At 38.2% G+C, this 24,496-nt stretch overlaps 1 protein-coding gene across 1 annotated transcript in view; it reads left to right on the top strand.

Annotated features, from left to right (window-relative positions):
* GUCY1A2 (guanylate cyclase 1 soluble subunit alpha 2) overlaps positions 1-24,496 on the top strand; it is a 296,831-nt gene that overhangs the window by 67,057 nt on the left and 205,278 nt on the right. The window contains exon 4 of the mRNA XM_039250618.1: positions 5,126-5,844. Coding sequence (XP_039106549.1) covers positions 5,126-5,844 — 719 coding nt within the window. The remainder of the gene's footprint in view (positions 1-5,125; positions 5,845-24,496) is intronic.

Raw genomic sequence — 24,496 nt, 5'->3', positions numbered from 1 at the left:
ACTATTTGTTTCTTTACCTGTCACACACTCCTTAACCCCTTACACCCATAGTCTGCCCTCAGTCTTCCCCTGAAATTGCTGTCAAAGGCCCCCACAGTGCTGACCAATCCATTTTACAGTTTTCTGTCCTTCTCTTAATTGACTTTGTGTTGACATTTGATAGCTGTTGACTGCTCCTTATAACTCCTTTCTGTTGACTTCAGTGATTAATTCATTAAACATCCAGCTAATACTTATTAAGCACCTACTAAATGTCAGGCAGAACGCTAGTCATTGATTATATAACAATGAGCAAGACGTGCATTTTTTCCCCTTGCACAGATGTTTTACTCTTTCGATACTGTGTTTATTTCACAAGGTGTGGTATCAGACAGACTTTACCTTGAGACTTAGCTTTACTACCTATAGTTGTGAGAACGTGGGCAAATTTCTTAACATTTTTCACCAGTAAAATGAAATAAGTCAGTCAGAGGAGGACAGATATCATATTTTTTAAATTTTTGTTTATTTATTTAATGTTTTTATTTATTTGAGGGAGAGAGGTAGAGGTAGAGTGTCTGTGGAGGAGGGGCAGAAGAGAGGGAGACACAGAATCTGAAACAGCTCCAGGCTCTCAGCTGTCAGCACAGAGCCCTATACGGGGCTCGAACCCACAAACTGTGAGATCATGACCTGAGCTGAAGTTGGCCACTTAACCAACTGAGCCATCCAAGTGCCCCAGCTTAGATTTTGAGAGATTGAGAGAGAGGGAGGGAGGGAACATGAGTGGGGGAGGGGCAGAGAAAGAGAGGGAGAGAGAATCCCAAGCGCAGTCTGTGCTGGCAGCCTTATGCGGTGTTGGAACCTAGGAACTGTGACGTCATGACCTGAGCCAAAATCAAGAGTTGGACGCTTAACTGGCTGAGCCGCCCAGTCACACTGAAAGCTTAGGTTCTATGAATGAAGTCTTTGTTTCCAGGAGCCAGCATTACGCTAGTGATGGGTAAGCAGACATAAACGAGCTAATGTCTTTTTGTCCTTAAGTGCACGATGTGATGTCAGATGGTTAGCAAATGAAGCATAAAGATTCATGGCAAAGGTTATTGCATTTTCAGGTAAAGGATGTCACATTTAGGCTATTCATTTTTCTAAAGAGGTGAATCAAGACTAACTCAATTTTTTTTAAACATTTTTATTCATTTTTGAGAGACAGAGCCTGAGCAGGGGAGGGGCAGAGAGACAAGGAGATACAGAATCTGAAGCAGGCTCCAGGCTCTGAGCTCTCAGCCCAGAGCCCGATGTGGGGCTCAAACCCATGAACTGTGGGATCATGACCTGAGCCGAAGTTGGGTGCTGAACTGATTGAGCCATCCAGGTGCTCCAACAGTAATTTAAAATTTGAACTTACTTGTTAATGAAAGCAGATTTATTATAAGTTTTGCCTCTACAGGAACATATTCTTTTAGACCCAAAGGTCAAGCTGTCATAGCATCTTTTAATATGAACAGATGAGCATGGTCTCTATGTTTCAAGTGATTTACTTTAAGCAGGGAGGTTGCACCTTCGTAGGCAGAATATTGGAAGTGAGAACTGTACTACTTCTCTGAGCTGAACTGCTTTCTCTGTGCTTTCTGAATTTTGAGATAAGGTTTAAAATGAAACTATTTGTAAAAGTTACAGTGGTCTTTCCTGAGTTTTACCTGTTGCCAACTTTAAGGACTTTTTTTTTCTTTCGTGATCCTGCACAGTTTAATAACTGTGAGAACAAAAGTCTTTTTTCTTAAATGTTTATTTTGAGGGGCACCTGAGTGGCTCAGTCGGTTGGGTGTCTGACTTCGGCTCAGGTCATGATCTCACAGTTGGTGGGTTTGAGCCCCGCGTTGGGCTCTGTGCTGACAGCTAGCTCAGAGCCTGGAGCCTGCTTCAGATTCTGTGTCTGCCTCTCTCTCTGCCCCTCCCCTGCTCATGCTGTCTCTCTCTCTCTCTCTCTCTCTCAAAAATGAATAAAACATTTTTTAAAATGTTTATTTTGAGAAAGAGAGCAAGTGTGAGCGAGTGGGGGAGGGGCAGAGAGAGAGAGAGAGAGAGAGAGAGAATCCCAAGCGGGCTCCATGCTTTCAGAACAGAGCCTGATGTGGGGCTGGAACCCACAAACCATGAGATCATGACCTGAGCCAAAAATCAAGAGTTGGACCCTTAACGGACTGAGCCACCCAGGTGCCCCCCAAAATCTTTCTTAGTTAATTGAGTATTGTGATTCTCTAGAATGACCATGTATAGTATTTTGAGTGTAATAGTAAAAACACCGTAGCTTTTCTAGATTGGTACAAGTCGCTCTAGTATCCTGGCAGGCCTTGGTGTCATTATTTGAGGATTAACAACCCTTGTACCCTAAAGTACCGAAAGGCTTTGTAAGACAGCAGGGATTCCTAATGGATGGAATGCTGTACTCACAGAGTAGTTTTTATTTTGTGCTCCTGGTCAATTTACTTGTTATTTTCCAGATGATTTTTCGGGATTCTAGCAATGGAAATGGAACATAAGCTCACTATATTATGTTTAATCTTTGCCGTTAATAACTTTGAGGGTGTTTGCAATGTTATGAAAAAAGCAAGTTAGAAGAAATTCTCTTTTTCTTTTCTGTGCATAAAGACTCTGAGTCCTTTTAGGATCAAACTCTTCAAAGTATAGAAGCAATTCATGGGGTGTTTTAGTGACACATGGAATTCTGTAGTTCAGGGAGTATAGTCAGCTTATAGGAATTTTTATTTATTTTGAATTCAATTTTAATTAGAATTTTGTAATGAAAAACTTCATAGCAACCAAGAACATGGCCTTTGAAGGGATATACCTTTAGTTTGCATTAGGGCTCTGTAGTTATATAGCAATGGTGACACAGGGATTTGGTCTCAGCAGACATTTTAGTGAAGGAGTTTTCAGACAGACAGTAATCAAACCAAGAGGGTATGTTTTTAGAAGCCGAGAGAGAAGGGAGGTTTTGGAGGATGAGATGATCAGTACAGTGAAATTAAAAGAAAAACAACAAACCAGGTTAACTAAGGCAGGGATAAAACAGTAAGTGTTGGTTGAAGAAATGGCAAAAGTAGTTTCAGAAGAGCTGTAGGAACAGAAGCCAAATCACAGTGAGTGTCATCCACCTTGCTTTTTTCTTCCACACTAGAGAACTGGACAAATAAATGCTATTATCATCAGTTGGGCTGGCCTTACAGTTTGTGATTGCAGCCCCTGTGTTGGAGGACAATTCTTGTACCATGACCACGAAGATGTGTGCTCATGCTTTTATCTTGATAGGTGGCTTCGTCACCTTGACTCAAATGTCAAACCTACAAAACTAAAATTAATGTGAAATTCTTCTTAATAAAAGGACTCTTTTTCACTTAGGTTTTCTTTTTCTTTTCTTTTTTATTTTTTTCATTTTATGTTGATATTAAGAACTTGTTTTTGGCCCAACTGACTTCTTCACTTGACTGTCACAACGTTTATACTCTCTAGCACCCTCTCAAAAAAATTTGGTGTGTTTTTCAAATAGAAGTGTTGACTCTGCTTTATTCCCTGATTTCTTCATGGGGAGCACTCTTAGGGAATAATAAAGGTAATAATAGATAGCAAATCAAGCCATAGACAGCCAAGATGGCTCTGTCTTTGAATTGGACACTAGCAGAGTGACCTGTGGGGTTCCCCCCCCCCCCCCGGTCCTGCCTTATCTTCAGGACTTCCTTAGAAGATAGAGTAGACAAGACAAGAAAATGTGAATGTATGAAGTTAAATGTGTTGATTTTAGCCAAAGTCAAAAGAGAAGCAATAGACTGGCTCTGTATAGAAATTTCCTTTAGCATACACACTGAACTCATACTTAGGTGGTGTATCCTTCCTCTCTGGACCATAAATTTCCTCCATATTTTCCCTCAGATCATCCTTAAGGGTGTATCTAAGTAGATCACATGTGATTCTGGTTCTAATTTCTACATAATGCACTGTGTGTATGTATGTAATTGCTTTTCATTATACCTCCATCACTATAAGACAGAGTTCCTCTTGCCGTCGCAGGTGGGAGTGAGTGTGAACCGGGAAGACAGAGACTTTTAACTCTAGACTCTCGGTTACTGTCAGTTTTGTGGGTGAAAGAATGCAAACCAGTCCACAGTTCTGCCATTTTTATTTTCTTGTTTTGTCCCTCTCTCCTTGGGGTCTAAATTCCTTCTATTGACACTTGATAATCTGATACTTTCTTTGCTCAGGTACCATAAGTTCCCTCTCTGGTTGACATTTCCCACTTAACAGAAGAACTGTGATAAGTCAGATAGTAATGGTGGATGGGCACAATAGAGAAACTATTTGATGGCTGCTTCTAAAAATTTTCTTTATTGATGTGGGAAACCATTAAGAAAAGGATCTTGTTTGCGTGCTAATTACGGCAAATGGAGTAGGGGATTGAGAAGAAAAGCAAGCATCTAAATTAGCAACATTTAGAAAGTTGGTACTACAGGGGGTTGAGGAGAGCAGGCAGAGCACGGAGGGTTTCTAGTGCCACAAAACTACTCTGTGTGATGCTGTAATGGTGGACACGTACCCTTAGACCTTTGTCCAAGCCCAAGGACGTACAACACCAAGAGCAAACTCTACTTACTGTACAGTACCGACTCTGAGTGATGGCATTTTGTCATTGTAGTTCATTGGTTGTAACAGATGGGCCACTGTAGTGCATGACTGACTGTGTGTGTGTGTGTGTGTGTGTGTGTGTGTGTGTGTGTGTGTGTCGGGGTGGGGGAAGGGGTTGTGTGTTTGCGGGAAGAGGGTTCTATGGAAAATATCTGTACTTTCCGCTCACTTTTGCTGTGAATCTCAAACTTCTCTAAAAAGTAAAGCCTACTTAAAAACAAAAGCAAACAAACAAAGTTTCAAGGAAGCTTATGCTCATCAACATTTTAGAAGTCCCCGGAAGATGAATTGAAATTTTCTTTCTCTAACTCAAAATGAATTAATCTCTTTGGGGATCTGTGGGCTCAAGGGAAATACCTCTCTAGCTTCTCTCACTAGTTACCTCATTTGATGAGCATTTTTAAAAAGCTATAAATTCAATTATTTTATTGCACTTGACTGACATTTGCTTCCCATTTACCCCTAGGTTTGAAGTTTGAGGAAATTCAAGAAAGATTTGGTGAGGAGTTCTTTAATATATGCTTTGATGAGAATGAGAGAGTCCTTCGAGCTGTAGGCGGCACATTGCAGGACTTTTTTAACGGCTTCGATGCGCTGTTGGAACACATTAGAACTTCTTTTGGGAAACAGGCCACGCTGGAGTCGCCGTCCTTCCTATGCAAGGAGCTCGCAGAAGATGCCCTTCTGCTTCACTACTTCCATCCTCACCACGTCGTGGGCTTTGCGATGCTGGGCATGATCAAGGCTGCGGGAAAGAAGATCTACCGGCTGGATGTGGACGTGGAGCAAGTGGCCAGTGAGAAACTGTGCTCTGATGGCTCCAACCCGGGCAACTGTAGCTGTCTCACCTTCCTCATCAAAGAATGTGACAATACTAACGCCACAAAGAACCTCCCCCGGGGAGCCTCCCGAGACCCTGCGGACCTCAGAATCAGCATCAGCACTTTCTGCAGGGCCTTCCCTTTCCACTTGATGTTCGACGCCCACATGTCCGTCCTGCAGCTGGGGGAAGGCCTGCGGAAACAGCTGCGGTGCGACACCCACAAAGTGCTCAAGTTTGAGGACTGCTTCGAGATCGTGTCTCCAAAGGTCAGTGCCGCCTTCGAGAGGGTCCTGCTGCGACTGTCCACCCCGTTTGTGATCAGGACCAAGCCTGAGGCTTCCGGCGCTGAAAATAAAGACAAGGTGAGTGGCCGTGGGCTTGAGATGGGTGATGGCGACTGGCAGAGTGCATAATTATTTCCGTAAATTGCATGCCTGCAGTACTTGTAATTATTTAGGCGAGAGAGCTTAAAGTGCCATTTAGAAAATTACTGGTCCCTGGATGTATGTAAAAAGATTTGGCCGTATTCCCAGCCATTTTGCATAGTGTCTGCCTCTTCCATTAATTTATTTCCGCATATAAAAAGAAGACGCTTATTAATACCAGCCACAGTAATTACAAAAATGATGGGACTCACTAAGAACCTGATCCTGTAAACCCGTGAATATTTCCACCAGTTGAAGGCAAACTATGAGGCAAATGGGAAGATGGATTCCCATATTGTGGGGCCTGTGTGTCTTCTCCTTAAATAACTATGGGTGGAAAGCTAGCTCCACTTTGAATATGCTCTGTTCTAAATGTCATAGTCTAGGAACGTCTGGGTTACATCCTATTTTTGTCTCAGTACACAGAAAAATGGATTTTCTAAAAGTTGGAAATTAAGTGGCTACCTCAAGACTGCTTTTCGCAATAGATTGTAGCACTGACACAGAGACTCATTCCTTTAGAACAGGCTCACCGCTTGGAGTACAGCATCAACACTACGAATTATTATCAATTTTTTTGAATCCCTTTTTGGAAAATCCGGGTTATTAAGAAGTGAAAAGATGAAAGAAGAATCTTAAAATAGTTGACACAATATATGCCCTCAGGTTAAAATAATTTAGAGGAAGTCAACATTAAAATACAAATGTGAAGAAAAATTAGTCATTCTTATTCTAAATACAAAAATAAATTATATAAACGACATTCTTCTTTGGTAGACCTTTATGTGTATCAACTTCTGGTTGAGCTTTCTGGTGTTTTGTATCAGAAAAGTATGGGACGCCTGGACGGCTCTGTCAGTTAAGCATCCCACTTCAGCTCAGGTCATGATCTCGTGGCTCGTGAGTCCGAGCCCCACGTTGGACTCTGTGCTGACAGCTCAGAGTCTGGAGCCTGCTTCAGATTCTGTCTCCATCTTTCTCTGGCCCCTCCCCCACTCTTGCTCTGTCTCTCAAAAATAAAGTGTTAAAAAAAGATTAAGAAGAAGTAAAGTTCCTCTAGATGATTCAGCTCGTTCACAGGCATTTTAGGGAAAGCTGTTGGCTTTTGGAAATGAACAGGCTGCTCTAGGCTAAAGGAAAGATGAGTTGTAGAGATGATTAAAAACTCAGTGAATGAGTACTCATGCATTCTGGCAGGCCTGCCATGATAAGTAAATGAGGGACTAGCCCTCTGAAAACAGAGCCAAAGACATTTTTGAGGATTTTCGGTAGCATTTGTTTTAGAACTGCTTTTTATAATTTTGAAATTCAATGGAAATATTTTAAATAAAATTCTTGAGAAACAGGGAATGATGCCCATTTATTCAGGATGACTGGATCCTGTGATTTAGGAAACTCATACAGTGTTGTTTTCATTATTTAGATTCAGTGATGTGAAAGCATGCATTTATTTATTTATTTATTTATTTTAATGTTTTATTTATTTCTGAGAGACAGCGTGAGCAGGGGAGGGTCAGAGAGAGAGGCGGGGACACAGAATCTGAAACAGGCTCCAAGCTCTGAGCTAGCTGTCAGCACAGAGCCCGACATGGGGCTCGAACCCATGAACCATGAGGTCATGACCTGAGCCGAAGTCAGACACTTCGAAGTCAGACCCAGGCACCCCAGTGATTCGAAAGCATCTAAGGATAAACCTGAAAGTTCCAGCTTGGCACACTTTGATATTTTAGTCTGAATGAATTGTTGTTATTTCTGTTTGATTACACATGGTGTTTTAAATAATATTTTTCACATATTTATTATATGTATTTATATGTTCAGTGATTGCTATCCCTTCTTTTTTATTTTTAATTAAAAATTTTTTTTCCCTTTAATTTTGAGACAAAGAGAGACAGAGCACGAGTTGGGGAGGGTAGAGAGAGAGACACACACACAATCTGAAACAGGGTCCAGGCTCTGAGCTGTCACCACAGAGCCCAATGCAGGGCTCGAACCCATGAGCCATGAGATCATAATCTGAGCTGAAGTCAGATGCTTAACCAACTGAGCCACCCAGGTGCCCTGATTGCTATCCCTTCTTGAAGCTCTTTGCAAGAGAGGGAAGTTGTTTAGTGTATGTTTTTGTCTCTATTTGTAGTTGATTTAAAATTGGAATTATTCTGTCCTTTTAATTTAGAGAATATTAAAACTGTCAGTTCTGTTTTACAGAAGTGAAGTGTTTGGCTAGAAGGGTGTGAGCAGTTTTGGCCTTTAAAATTGAAGTTATATTTTTGGCAATGTGCCTGAAGTCGAATATATTATTACCAATGTTAAGTGCTTTATATATTTGTAGATTTGAGAAAAATTAATTCAATTTATAGTTATTGCTTCAGATTCCCCCCCCCCCCCATTTCATCTGGCTTGTATTTCTATTTAATTTGTATACCAGGGTGAGGAATAGATATAATGAAATAATGACTCCCATGTCAAGGCCCCCTGCCAATTCCAATAATAGGAAAATGTGCTCATTGAGAAGATGCCATTATAACTTAAACATGGCAGTGACCACTTGAAAATAAAGCAATTGGCAGGATTTGTACTTAGAACAGGACAGCAATCCTGCCATCGTTAGGCTGACATTCCTGCTTGTTTACCTGGCTTTGCCAGAAGGGGACATTTAGGAGGCTCTTTTTGGCCCCAACTGGAAGTGTAGTCAGTGACATTATGGCATGAGTCTTAACCAGAGGAATAACATTTTTGAGTTACTGTGTTTCCAGATCCCTAATTTGTATTTTCTTAACACGTGGAAAGCAGAAAGAAAACCAGGGTTAAAAATTAGGATTCGCTTGATAAATTTGACCTTATTATTCATTATTTTCCCCATAATAGCTGTTCTTGTTAATAAATAACTCCATGTTGTCTGAAGTTTCTAATTGTTTATGGGGCTTTGATAAGAAAGTGCTATTTTTATTTTTATTTTTTTATTAAAACTTTTGTCTAATGTTTTATTTATTCTTGAGAGAGAGACACAGAGCATGAGCTGAGGAGAGTCAGAGCAAGAGAGCGACACACAGTCCGAAGCAGGCCCCAGGCTCTGAGCAGTCAGCACAGAGCCTGATGCAGGACTCAAACTCACAAGCTGTGAGATCATGACCTGAGCCAAAATTGAATGTTCAACCAACTGAGCCACCCAGGCGCCCCAAGAAAGTGCCATTTATAAATAATTTAGGATATCCCTTGGTCCAGCAGTGAAGGCTTTCGTGATAATTTAACTGTTTGGGCTGTGCATTTAGTACCTGCTGTCCAAAGAAACAAAACACAATGCCAAATACCCACAAAATGAAAACCACGAGCTAATCGTGTAGCCGAATGACAGTATGTCATTTGCAGAACAAACTGTAATGCTTTTGCTAAACAGGATCTTTGTCATTCAGTGTTGTGTGTCACTGGTTAACCGTGTGATGAGAAGGAGAACATGCTTGTGAGCAGTTTGGTGAAATACTAATGGAACAGAAAGCCACCATCCTAGTTCAGAGAATTTGCATCTTAATTGTGCAGTAATGAGTTACGGAGACCAGGAGGGAGAATATCACCGAGAGGCATCATATGCATATCATATGCAGTAATCATTGGTAGGCTTCATTTCAGCAGACTTTAGAGGTCAGGAGAGACTCTTTCAGGTGGATTGACCAAACTTGGAATCCCTTTGTTTGACTCCCTCTGCATCTTCTAAGTGATCACCCTCGCCTTACCTAGTCTCTTCTCTCTCTTTTCCTCTCCTTCCATTTGGCATTCCTGTATTTTTATCTTTCCTTAAAGCTCACCTTCTTTTCATAATGTTTCTTTATCAGATATCGGACATTAAATATGAATGAATTAGTTCATTATTTAAAAAAGAATAGATTCAGTGTTGGGAATTAATGGTAAATTATGAATCTGTTTTAATTTGTGCATGCGTATTTAGGTCATTCAAATCTAACTGTTCGGAGGATTTGGAAGTTGGTCATGTCAGTCTTTGGAGGCCTTGTGGTGAGTTTTAGAGGAAATTCGTTGCGGTACAGTGTGCTACTTGGGGGATTATATCTAGTCCTATAAACCTAATGTATTGACATAGATTCCAAAGCCTCTTTGTATGGAGGGAGCCACGTGTGGAAATAGGGCTGTTAGAAACCGGAGGAATGGCCCATGGCTTCCTTCTCCGCAATAAGGTCATGGTGTGTGAGGAAGTGAAGGTAGCCTCAGTGTGAGGCATCTCTAGTACCATGATTTTAGTAAATCCCTGTAATCTGAGCCTCAGGTTAATTCATCTGGAAATTAGGAAACCCAGATGAATAATTAGTATTTATACTCCTTGATAAGTCATCTTTAACATGTATACATTTACAGAAAGTCAGTTGGTCATGAAACTTGATATCATCCCTCTGATTCAATGAATTCAGGCAATTTCAAAGAGAAGCACAGAGGACTCTGACTTTTCAACCATGAAGAGTTATCCTATTATTGGGACTGAGTTAAAGTAATTCTCTGACAGCTTAGGCTGCCTACCTCAAACACTTTTCTTGTGAGGATTAAATGACAATCCATGTAAAATTTTTCTATCTTCAGCTCCAGTGTAAGCCATGATTATTATTTTTGTTCTTCACACTTGTAACCTCCCTCCTTTCCATTCTCCTCCTCAGTTCTGGCCTTAGAAAAGACAGTACTGGACATGAGTAGGTTTGATAATTCTAGAGAAATAGCAAGCCTACCAGTAGAACAACTCCCTAAAATATGACTTGAGGATCTGCTTGTTTTTTATAGATCGTTCTTGTCTTCATTTTCAGATTCACTAAAGTTTGGAATCAAGTTTTTACTACCTGTGCTTACTAATATCTTTTATGTACATATGCCCTAGTGCTCTGCTGTGCCAGTGGCTTCCAAGATAAAACAGACTGGTTAGCTTAGGCACAACCTGAAATAGCAGTGGATTTGAGGAACAATAAATAACATGAGTTCTTTTGACATTTTTTCCTTTGTAGCAATGCTTCAAAGAACTTTAATAATATTGTGGAAAGAGTCCAGCTTTTGAAGTACATCATCCCTACAACAGAGCAATGGCATTGTTACTCATTTTCACTTGTGTTCTCATAGGTGGAACTGAGGAAAAACATAAATAATAATACATTTCCTTTTCAGTCCCTAGAAATATTCTCACGTTTGTGTTATTAATTAGAAGCCACCAAACAAATGCTGGGAAATAATTTTAAAAGAATAAACAATTAACCTCTGATTTTCTGTGGTCAGATCAGCTTCCAAACTCCTTTATCTTTCCTAGACATGTGCCCATTTTCTTCTGACATGATGATTGAAAAGTTGAAAATATATTTATTAATCTCACCAGGCCGTTGACACCGCTGAAAGACAAATTTCACCTGGCTGTCAAGAATACGTCATTTGACTTCAACCGTCAATTCAGTTTAGTGTGGGAAAATGTGAGCATTTTTTTTCTCTCTTCAGATTGAAACATTCTGTTAGAGATGTTCAAATATTGAACAATAATTTTAGTGATGGACAAAATGGCGTTAGGGCTTTCTCTGTAAATTAGCGTTATAGAACATGGACATAGCTTGAGTCACAGTTATCTGGGGTTTGCTTTGCTCTTGTAATTATAAATGAGAATTTTACTTTTTGTGGGTTTTGTTTGTTTGTTTGACTTTTCTCGGGAACTGCTTCCTAACCATAAACTGCCTTTTAAAGTAGGTTGGACACATTTGGATTCTGACACACGTATTATTGAGGCTCATTCTGGTTCTTTCAATCTTTAAATGCCTATAATGTTAAAATCCCTGCATAGTGGTATGTTACCGTACAGTTACTCTATTCTGTAGAGAGGACAAGGTATTTGTTGTATGGTGAATTATATATTCACTATAGTGACCTCCGTGCCTCAAGTCCCCATTTTACCATGTTTTTATTTTTGTTAGCAGGAAAGATTGCACCCAGAACTAACAAAAGAGGTGCTCCTACCATAGATCGGACATCACTGACTGCTAGAGTGGTACATTCTTGGAGGAGAGAAGGGATTGGCCCTTTGAGTTACAAATTGTTCAGAATCTTTCTTTAATTGCTCCTTTTGTTTTAGCTGATAGCTTTCAGTCTCCGTTAAATTAAAAGCTGAAGAGCTGTTTGGAATTCATTGCCTACCTCCTGAGTTGTAATGATGCCCTTAATTCATGTTAACATTTTTCATAAGTATACAGTGCAATAATTTATTTTTATTTTATTTTTTCAGTGTTTTTATTTATTTCTAGGAGAGAGAGAGACAGCGTGAGCAGGGGAGGGTCAGAAAGAGAGGGAGACACAGAATCTGAAACAGGCTCCAGGCTCTGAGCTGGCTGTCAGCACAGAGCCCGACGCGGGGCTCGAACTCACGAACTGCGAGATGGTGACCTAAGCGAAACTTGGACGCTTAACCGACTAAGCCACCCAGGCGCCCCTACAGTGAAATAATTTTTACTAAGTGTGTATAAGAGCGCAACTATGACAACAGTAGAATTTTAGAGCACTTCATTGCTTCCTCCCCTCAAAGTTTCCTGTGTCCATTTGTGGTCATTCCTTGCTCCTATTCCTGACCTCAGGCAACCACCGGCCTAATTACATCTGTATAGATTTCTTTCTAGACCTTTCTTAAAATATATTCATACAAATATGTAGTCTTTTTTGGTCTGGCATAATGTTTTTGAGGTTTGTCTGTGTTGCGTGTAGGAATAATTTGTTCATTTTTAGTGCCAAGTTCCACTGCACATATATACTGAGGTTTTTGTTTTGTTTTGTTTATCCACTTACCAGTTAATGGACCTGGCTTGTTTTCAGATTTTGGCTGTTGTGGATAATGTTGCAATGAACATCTGCATATAAGTGATGGTGTTGGATATATTTCCAGTTCTCCTTGGTAGAATCCGAGCAGAGGAATTGCTGTGTCATATACTAGGTATATGTTTAACTTTTTAAAGAATTGCCAAGTTGTTGAACAAAGAAGTCATTTCACATTTGACCAGCATATGAGGGTTCACCCTTCTTCACGTTCTCACCAACGCTGGGCATTGGCACTCTTTTTGATCATGACCATCCTGGTGGATGTAAAGTAGTATCTTGGATTTTAGTCACATTTCCCCAGTGACTAATGATGTTAAGCATCTTCTCTTGTGCTTGTTAGCCATTGATATAATTTCTTTGGTTAAATGTCTAATCAAAGGGCGCCTGGGTGGCTCAGTTGGTTAAGTGTCAGACTTTGGCTCAGGTCATGATCTCATGGTTTGTGGGTTTGAGCCCCGCGTCGGGCTCTGAGCTGACCACCAGCTCAGAACCTAGAGCCTGTTTAAGATTCTGTGTCTCAAATCAATTGACCATACATTTTTTTCTTGCCTCTCTGTTCTTTTCCATTTTAAAAAAATACCTAACCATATGGTGATAACATAGTGTTTTGAACACTGTGTCAAAATAAATTTTGCAATTGGGTATTTTAAATCCTTCAAGTTAGCTCTTTTTTAAAGCTGTGTTGGATATTCTTGGTCCTTTGCATTTCTACATAAAGTTTAGGATACCCATGTCAATTTCTCAAATAGCTTCTAGTATTTTGATAGGGATTTCACTGAATCTCTAGGTTTATTTAGAAAGAATAGCTGTCTTAAAATATTGAGTTTTCCATTCCATGAAGAATGCAAGACTCAGTTAATTTAGATCTTCTTTAATTTTCGTCAACAAAGATTTTATCATTTGCAGTGGACAGGCCTTACACTTTTTTGCTTTTTGTTTTGTGTTTTGTTTCTTGATACCACAACGACAACGTTCTTAAACGGTATTTTTATATAGAAATACAAATTATTTTTCTATATTGATTTTGAGTCCTCTGATCTTATTAAACCCAGAATAGTTTAATATTACAGGATAGAAAAAAATGCTTTTTTTGGGGGTGGGGGTAGTCTTCAGGATTTTTTACATAGGGGGTCATGTAATCTGAGAGTTAAGATAGTTGTCCCTTTTCCTTTTTAATGTGTCTTTTTTTTGTCTATCTCCCTCCCTGTATCTCTCCCTGCCTCCTCTCTCTCCTTACCTTTGCTCTGGCTAGAGTGTTTAGTACAGTGTTGAATGGAAGTGGTGATAGTGGATATCCTTGCCTGTTTCTGAACTTAAAAAGGAAAGCATTCAGCCTTTTACCCTGCATGTGATGTTAGCTGTAGATTATTTATGTTCTTAATCAGATGGAGAAGATTCCTTTCTTTTCATAGGTTTTTGAGATGTTTCATGAATAGGTGTTAGATTGTGTCCAGTCTATTTTATCTATTGAGATGATCATGTGGTTTTGCCTTTCTCTTAATATGAGATTTCCTGATGTTGAACTCAAAATCTTGAGATAAATCCCACTTGGTCATGTTTATAAGTTATAAACCTTTTTATATGTTGCTAAATTTGGTTTGCTGATATTTTGTTAAGTATCTTGTTCATGAGAGATAGTGGGGTATGGAATTTTTCATTAAAAAATTTTTTTTGCAATGTCTTTGGCCTCAGAGAATGAGTTGGGAAGTGTTTGTTTTTATTCATTTTCTGAAATACTTTGTGTAGGATTGTTACTATTTTTTTCTTTAAATGATAAATAGACATTGTTTGCATGGTATATCTTAAAAAAATTTTTTTTATCTTTTCACTTTCAACCCGTGTTTGTCTTGAAATCTGAAGGGTGTTTTTTACAGATAAAGTTCACTTTCACTTCTTTAATACACTCTGATAATCTCTGCCTTTAGATCAGATTGTAGTGTATTCACATTTAATGTAATTGTTGACTTGTTTGGAATTACATCTACTGTTTTGTTTTTGATGTGTCTCATGCTTCTTTGTTCCCATGCTCATCTTTCAAAAAGGATTCTTTTGCATTAAATGAATATTTTTAGCACAATACCTTAATTCCTTATTAATTTTACAAACATAGTTTCAAGTTATTTTATTAGTGTATGCTCTAGAGATTACAATGCATAATTTACATTGTTACAAGCTCTTTCAAATTAATACTGCCCTGGTGTTGGTAGACAGCTCTGTTCTTACATAGTTCCATTCCTCCTCTCCCACCACCTTTTATGGTGCAGTTTACATGTTATAAACCTAGTAATATGTAATAATTGTGATTATTATGTATAAGATAATAATTACATATAATAATTATAACTCTATATTTGCTCTTTTAAAGGAATTAGTAAAAGAAAGAAAAAATATATACCAGTGTATTATATACTCTCTATTTTTTTTAAGTTTTAATTTAAATTCCAGTTAACATCTAATATTAGCTTGAAGTGTACAATACAGTGATGGAACACTTCCGTGCATCACCCAGTGCTCATCACAACAAGTTCTCTCCTTCATCCCCATCACCTGTTGTGCCCCTCCCCCCACCCACCTTCCCTTTGGTAAACATCAGTTCTCTATAGTTAAGAGTCTGTTTCTTGGTTTGTCTTTCCTTTTTTGCCCCCGAATGTTCAGGTTTTTTTCTTTCTTAAGTTCCATATATGAGTGAAATCATATGTTATTTGTTCTTTCTCTGACTGACTTATCTCACTTACCATAATATACTCTGGCTCCATCCATGTCATTGCAAATGGCAAGATTCCATTCTTTTTTATGGCTGAGTAGTATTCCATTATGTATGTATACCACATCTTCTTTATCTATTCATCAGTTGGTGAACAGTTAGACTCTCTTCATAGTTTGCTATTGTTGATAGTGTTGCTATGAACATTGGGGCATTCAGTTTAATTTCCTTTTGTCTTTTTTCTTTTATTTTTTTTAATGAATAAAGCTACGTATTTTTTTGGCTACTGAAGATTTTTGATCATATTTTTCAGTCTGTTACAGGAATCTTTTTATTATGTTTTTTATTACGAAATAGTTTATACTTCGTATAAAATGCAGATCATGAAAAAATCTATTTTTAATATTATTTCTTTGAAATATCCACCGGTAACATTTTGGTATACTTATTTGTACTTTTTTCTATAAATCTCTTTTTTAATATAGTTTTAGATAATTGGATTTAAAAATAGTTTCTCTGATAAAGGAGTAACATGTGCCAATTAGTCTCTATAGTTTTTTTTCAGATTATCTTTAGTAGTGCAGCTACATTTTTGTGTGTCATTTTCTGGTTACTCACTAACAGTCTAACGTGCTTCCGCACATCTACTAACTCTATCCCTGTTCTCATGTAATTGTCTTGTGTGATCTTTCATTTACTCTCCTGTAAAAAAAATATTTATAGAGAAACTTCTGCCCAGGAACTTGTGTTCTGTACAAACATAAGTGTAATCCTTGTCAGTCCACACTATGTGCATATTTCAGTATCTCATTTTATACTTAACTTCGTCCTTTTTATAAATAGCATTGGTTGAAACGACAGGTGTATCTCTGCCTATACGTTTTTTATGTGCCCGTGTGGGAACCCGGCAAGTGCAGTTGAACCACAAGGCCAGGATGTGCCTTTAGACATCGTTTTTTTTTTTTTTCTCTGAGCAGGAACTGAACTTGGCAGTCACCTGAATACTCCAAGATCATTAGACAAACGTTGCTGACATGTCAGTGTCGTTACCACAGCCACAGGATGTGTCTCCTAAGAGGACACACATCAGGTGTCCTGGCAGGCTGCATGCTGTATTCATGCAGAGAGCACCCCGGAGCCTGCCGTTTACTGTGTTACCTGTGTGGTGGAAGGGCAGCTTAGGTGGTCCTTCTTCCTGAAGATGTCAGAGGCACGAAAACACAGTAGACTAGATTTTCTTTTTTTTTTTTTTTTAATGTTTTATTTATTTCTAGGAGAGAGAGAGACAGCGTGAGCAGGGGAGGGTCAGAGAGAGAGGGAGACACAGAATCCGAAACAGGCTCCAGGCTCCGAGCTGGCAGTCAGCACAGAGCCCGACGCGGGGCCCGAATCCACGAACCGCGAGATCATGACCTGAGCGAAAGTCGGACGCTTAACCGACGAAGCCACCCAGGCGCCCCTGGATTTTCTTTTCTCCTGTATTCACATTACGTCTTTACCCGTCAAGGATTCTGAGAGTTGTTATAAATGAGTTCCAGAACACTGATCATGACTTACTTCTTGACTGTGGAAGCAACTTGTAAGTCCTTCTTTAAACTGTATACCCTCTTTCTTTGAAGTGGATTTTATGGTCGTGCATAATGATTCTGATTCTGATCGAAACCGTTGGCTCCAAGTGTGTCTTGGTTGGGCATCCTCCTCCAGCAAGCGCAGAAGGGGTGCTGAGAGGGAGTATTGTGTGTGATTAACAGCGTCATCTCTGGAGCAGAGCTTCCCAGTTTCAGACTGTCTCTGTCACTTACTATCTGGATGATCTTGAACAATCTAACTTTTAAAACCTTGTTTTTCATGGGACACCTGGGTGGCTCAGTCAGTTGGGCGTCAGACTTCGGCTCAGGTCATGATCTCACGGTTTGTGGGTTTGAGCCCCATATTGTGCTCTGGGCTGACAGCTCGGAGCCTGGATCCTGCTTTGGTTTCTGTGTCTCCCTCTCTCTCTGCTCCTCCCCCCTCACTCGTACTCTGTCTGTTTCTCCCTCAAAAATAAATAAACTTAAAAAAAATTCCTTTTAAACTTGTTTTTCTTGCCAATCTAATGGACAGTGCGCCTTTCTTGTCTCCTCCTATTTTCCCTGCACAAATATCACATTCTTCTGATGTCTACAAATATGTTTACTACTTACTTCCATTTTACCAATAAACTTATTTAACATTTCCTTGGTGGCTTCCCATATCTTCAATTCTTGGTTTTGACTAAGCCCTGTTCTTTTTCTTAAATTTGAGTGTTACTCATTCTTAATGTGGTTTAAGATTTAAATATTAAATATATTCGTTCATTCATGCAGAGTACTCAAAACTATTGAAAAGATTTTAAGTGCCTTGCATGAAAATATTCATAAGAAAGATGTGGAAACTGCCTTCAAGTATTTGAATAGTTATCAAATAGAAGAAAGATACTATTTATTCCACTTCAGGGAGTAGATTTGGTTTGGGATTAAGAGGAACTTTCCAACCATTAGATACATTTAAAATGGAGTGAGCTGCTGTGTGAGATAGTCAGCTACACAATACTTGGGAATTCAAAAATATATTAAATGACAACCTTTTGGAGATATTTTATTGAAGATTCAGAGAGAGAACCCCAAAATCATCAGAGGTAAATAATACCACATTGTTTTTAAAATGCTGTTTTATGAAGTAAGAGTAGTACCTATGTTTTTTTGTCAGTAACACCAGCAGACATTTGTTGTGTTTACCTTTTGACAGGTGGCGCTGTGCTGTTTTCTTTCCTTTAATTATGTTGAGTACAGTTGACACATGATGTTACGTTAGTTTCAGGTGCACAGAGTGGTGACGTGAGGAGTTGGATCATTTCCCCAGCTCACCACAGGCGCAGCGACCATCTGACGGGAACACTGCTTCTCCGCCTGCCCTCCACCCATGTTGCCTACTCCCCTCCCCTCTGGGGACAGGCAGTTTGTTCTCAGGGCTTACAGGTCTATTTCTGCTTTATGTTTCTCGATTTACTTCTTTGTTTCTTTAGATTCCACATGTGAGTGGAATCGTACAGTACCTTTCTCAGTCCGACTTATTTCACTTAGCAAGGGTACTCTGTATCTTACAGACATTCTGTGCTTTTATGAGGAAAAACTTCGATACCATTTTATCTTGATTGTAGATCTGGTTTAACCTGAACAACTGATGAATTTGTGAAATAGGTATTTTTGTGAAACCTGTAATTCTATTTATCAATTATTGTTCTTTTAGTTTAGTTTAATTGTTTTAAGTTTATTTATTTGACAGAGAGAGAGACAGAGAGAGAAAGAGAGAGAGAGAGAGAGAGAGAGAGAGAGAGAGAGAGAAATTGTGTGAGTTGGGCCAAAGAGAGAGAATCCCAACAGGCTCTGCTGTCAGCACAGAGCCCAATTCTGGGCTCAAACTCAGAAACCTTGAGATCCTGACTCGAGCCAAAATCAAGAGTAAGATGCTTAACTGACTAAGCCGTCCATGTGCACCAACGATCCTTGTCTTTTATCATGTAGTCTACGGTGTCCTTCAAAATTCAACTCACTAAAATGTCTTGAAATGCCCCCTACATTTGGGCTCCAAGTTTAGCAGGCAGTTAGCACTACTCAAAAGGCAATGAAAATTTGATTTGTGTGAGCTATTACAAATAGTAAAAATAGCAAAAGCTACCTTTACAACAGTTTTAGTTTATAGGTGTACTGTATAAGAAAGTATTTATGCTTTTTAGTATCAAATTTGAACCTCTAGGAAATCCTGAGGTAGTAAATAATTCATTAGGATATGAGTCTGTAGTAGGTTTTATTGAGGCTTTTTAGTTATTAGAAAATAACAGTTTTCATTTTCTTTGATATTGGTGGTTAAAGATTCCCATTGCTTATTAGGTTGATCTTTTTCTGTTGTATTTAAAAAATATGAACTAGAGCCCTTGGTCATGTTTAATAGTATTTCCCTATTTTGTGAGAGAATGAGTAGGGTTCACCACATTGTGTTTTTCTGAAAAGAATCAAAGTATTTATGTTTGAATCCCATGATTGTCTTGGTTTGTTTTTACTATTCCTTTAAGACTGTGTGCATGGTTTTCATGGAGGCTCAGAGGACTCCAAATCTGAGTTGAATGCCAGAGACAGGCAGGTGAAGAGAATTGATCTCCAAACTCTGCACCTTTGAAGGAGAGGTCTAGAACTGTATTTCTTGTCAGGACGGACTAATCTCTGATGTTGTTTGTCACAGACTATGAGTCTGGAGTTCTCTCTTGTCCAGCAAGAGAACAGATGCAGAAATGAATATGAGACAGTCTGATGTCTGGGAGGAGATGAGAGCCCTGAACAAGGATTTTGTTTCTCTATTTTGTGAGCTCGCGAGATATTACCCACATGATGAACGTGAGGAAAACAAGATCTTACATATGTGAACATGGAGAAAACAGATAGTAAGCATTAACTTGTGTGTTTAAGAAGCAAAGGGTCTAGGGGACAAGTTGAGTTTGTGAGCAAGGTACATTGGTGCCGGATGGAAAGTAATTTCTTGCAGGTGATATAACAGGTTACTCGTGATCCCAGTATAGTATCTCGCTAGCTCATCTCAGATGCTTTTGCCCTGTGGTGACAGCTTTGCACGCTAAGCTTTTATTTTCTAACCCATTTATGTAAGTAGAACCTATTTCCCCATAGTTGTTGATGGTTAATATTGAGGATTCTTATGGTAACATGTACAATTCCTTAAAAGGATCGAGACTTTAAGTTTTAGGTCTCAAAATTATGAGTGAATGAATGGAATAGTTTTCTATGGACTGTTGAACACCAGCTTCAGATACATTTCCACCTTAGTGAAGAACATGGAATCTATCTCTATCTACATGTATGGAGAATTTATACTATGATTCTAGTACCTTGCATTTCCTTTTTTTCTAATTTAGAAGTGCAATAAATGTACCTCTAATACTAGAATTTCAGTAAACAAGGTAAGAAAGAAATTTTTATAAGTATTTTATATTAAAAGGATTCTGTGCTATTCTGGTGTATTTCCTAGGTAGGTTATACATTATTCTATTTCTTAAAGCCTTTCTGAAACTAGTTATGATAACTAATTTTGAGTGACTTAATTACCATTCAACTCTGATCTGTAGTTTTTTCCATACCATGAGTGTATTATTCTGTGAAATCATTTTACATGTTATTTTTTACATAATATTTACATTTTATATAAACTCAAAAGGACAAAGTTTTATGAAGTTAGCGTTCTTATTTATTCCCTCCCAATTTATAGATAGAAATAATATCTTATAAATTATTTACAAATTCTTTTTCAGTTTCTCTATAATCTTTTTGGTTTTATAGGATTATGTATTTCATAGATTTTACATTGCAGTCTGTCAGTTTTTCCATTCATAAGTAGATACTTTTTAAAAATGTCTATTGTGGTCAGAACACTTAGCATAAGATCAACTCTAACAGATTTTCAGGTGTACATTACAATATTGTTAACCATAGGGCAGATCTCCAGAACATGCTGCTCTTGTATTACTGAAACTTTATTCCCATGGCTATGCCTTTTTAAAGTTGAACCTATATTACTAAATTACAGAAGAGAATGAATAATTTTGTCTCTCTATGAGAAAAAGGATGCCAATGTTCTGTTCCTGATAGGGATCATTGGACACTATATAAATGTGTTTTATTTTCTTAAGGAACATTATCCTGAAGACATTACATATAGTTTGGTATCTTTAGCTTTCCCCAGACATTTCTTTGGAGAGATCAGCTGTTCTATAGTGTGACCTTGTGAGCACTGCCAATATTCAATTTATAGGCTGCTTCTCACCCCTATCATATAAGAATTTAAAGTAATTTAATTTAAAAAATGTGTTCTCAGAGTCTTCTCTAAGTCTAAATATAGAGTATATGTACATCTGCTTTGTTTCCCTTAACGACTAATTTGATAATTCCAAGGGGAAGAAATTATTAAGTGGGTCTGGTATGAAATGTTCTTTATAATTTGAACAAGGATCTGACCTCATGTTTCCTGGAAGAAAAAATTTCTCGTAAATTTCAAAATGGTTTTGTTATGTTTATAAGAATTGACTTCAGCACTTTATTGTTTTCCTCTTTTTACCCTTAATAATTCTTGAGTCATAATACCTAAATTACATTTACTTTTACCTATCGTAGTATCAAAGGTGTGAGGATTTTGTAGGTTAACTTTTGGATATGTTCCCTTACTCCATCTTTTATTTTAATTTTTTTTTTTTTTTTACAAATAGTTTATTGTCAAATTAGTTTCCACATAACAATCAGTGCTCATCCCCACAAGTGTCCTCCTCCATGCCCCTCCCCCCTCCCCCCCTTTTATTTTAATTTTTAAGAATTTCTAAAAAATTTTTAATGTTTAGTTTTGAGAGAGAGCATTAATGGGAGAGGGGCAGAGAGAGAGGGAAACACAGAATCCAAAGCAGTGTCCAGGCTCTGAGCTGTCAGCACAGAGCCTGGCACAGGGCTTGAACCCATAAACCAAACTGTAAGATCATGACCTGAGCTCAAGGTGGTCACTTAACCAACTGAGCCACCCAGGCACCCTTCCCTTCACTTTATCTTGATAGCAATTGCTATCATCAACATTTATGGTTTATTTAAAACTTTTCAATTTATTTTATTCAAGATACTCCATTCCCCAATTTCATCTGTCTCCTTTTTCATTGTTTGTATTCAATGTTGAGTTGGTTTGCTTGGTTTGGCATAGTTGGGTTGACTACCACACTATTTTTATATATTGTCAGTTTGAGTATAGTTTTTAAAAGCACACTTTACGATTGAGAAGAAGCCTTCTAGTGCCAACAAGTCAGTTATTAGATCAACCATTGATTTACTTGTGAACTATTACTTGTAGATGTTTCTCTTTATTTTTAGTATAAAATGTCAAAAATCATTCCAGTCACCCTGTTAAAATTTGGGGTAGACAGTTATCTTTTTTTAACGTTTATTTTTGAAAGACAGAGCGAGCATGAGTGGGGAGGGGCAGAGAGAGAGGAAGACACAGAATCTGAAGCAGGTTCCAGGCTCTGAGCTGTCAGCACAGAGCCTAATATGGGACTTGAACTTACAGACTGCGAGATCATGACCTGAGCCGAAGTTGGATGCTTCAACCAACCGAGCCACCCAGGCACCTCTGGGGTAGACAATTATCTAATTTTTTATTCCATTTATTTTTCCCAGTAGAATTAATCAAGGCATTAAAATATCTATTTGTATTTAACTTAAAGTGAAACCTAGAATTCCTGATACTATTTACCTTTTCAGAACTAAAGATAATTTACAACAGGTTTCATACCACCTGATATAGAATTGATCCACAGTAGGAGAGCAAGAAAGTAGTCTAGAATTCTACCACTGATTGATACAGATATAAAACAGGTTTTGTGTGGCAGTTACTGTGAAGGATTAATGAGGTTAATTGACATTTAAAACTAACATTTTTTAAAATTTGTTTAAAATTAGTGACTTCCAGTTTCTGGTCAAGAATCTTAGTATGTTAAAAAAAAAAAAAAAGATGATTTTTGGGACTAAACATTTTGGAAATTTTCTCAGGATTTTAATGTACTTTGAGGAAACAGCTTATAATAGCCTGATGGATTACGTAATAGTTTCTTACTACAGTTCCAGAGCTCATGATTATGATGGCAGCAATGATAGGGCATATTGAATGCTTACGATGAGGCCTCTTCTCAACATTTTCTCTGTGTGATCCTGTTCAGTTCCCGTAACAACTCTGTGAGGTGTGGGTACTGTTATCTGTTATTAAGAACCTCTTCATAAATAAGGACAGATGTTAAGATGTTAAGACTTTTCTAAGGTTCTAAGATCTTGTCCTTGGCAAAGCCCGTATTTGAACCCAAAGAGTCCAGCTCCAAAGTCTCTCCTAGAATATACAGCTTGGAATGAACTTTATCAGCATATTCTGCTGAAGGAATATCAAACAGTGTACATTTTTTGAGCATTTATTGCAAAAGGGGGTATTACAGGTACTTATATTCTCACAAATCAACTCACAAGGAAATAAGATAAATGTTTGCAAAGGTCGTAATTAGCACAAAAGGTACAGAGTTTTTTCAATACTTAACATCAGTCTGAATTTATAATACTTCCTTTGAGAGGAGCTAACTTTGTTTTTAAATATCACATTTCGGTAATTCTTTTGATTGTCCTAGGCATATAACTGTAGATGATAATAAAGTAATTGTATTATTACTTTTGTGTTTGAGTGGCATGCGCAAACTATGCTAATTTAAGTTTCTTTCTCATCTGTTATAAAATACAGGAAATCTAATACTATCTTCATGGCTTTATATGATATACTTAAAGTCTTAAGTCTATCATCACCTCCCTGTTTTATTCAGTAGAGTTCTGATATGTTGTTACCACCCATTTCATATTTTAATAGTTGGTAAAATCAAAATATAAAAAAATGTTGCTTCCAGTGCATCTTGTTGTCATATGTTTTTAAGAAAGTTTCTAAAAATTTGCATTTTCTGCCCATAGTTAATGTCCTCTTGACAATGGCATGTTTAGGCGAATGTGGCTTCGGGACGTCAAAAGTGCTGGCCTGGCCTGGGTCTATGTCTGAGCCAGTCACATGTGTATGACCGGGCATCATGCCTTGTCCTTTCCCTTCACGTGTGAGTCAGGCTTGTTGACTTCCATTCGTTACTCCATCCCCAACCTTGAGCCTCTGTCTGGCATGCTGCAGGCACTCAGGAAATGTTTGCTGAGGGAGTGATTGAGCAATTTTCTAATTCACTCTGTTTTGTTAAGGCCAAAGTGTGAAGATACATGTGGTGGCATTTTGTAAAGTACTGTTGGATTCGGATGTATTATTAGATAAAATGAATTCATTCCTTGATTAGGTCATATTTAAACTTTCACTATAATATAAAATAATTTGATTACTTAGACAATGCTTCTCTAATTTATTTGCCATCCCAATCTTCCTGGCATAAAATGAAAGGGCAAGAAAAAAAGGATTACCAGTAAG

The sequence above is a fragment of the Hyaena hyaena genome, unplaced genomic scaffold (assembly GCF_003009895.1).
Source record: "Hyaena hyaena isolate Hyena2069 unplaced genomic scaffold, ASM300989v1 scaffold_376, whole genome shotgun sequence".
Classification (NCBI taxonomy): Eukaryota; Metazoa; Chordata; class Mammalia; order Carnivora; family Hyaenidae; genus Hyaena; species Hyaena hyaena.
The sequence above is the reverse complement of the archived record's forward strand: the minus strand, read 5'-3'. Positions and strand labels throughout refer to the sequence as shown.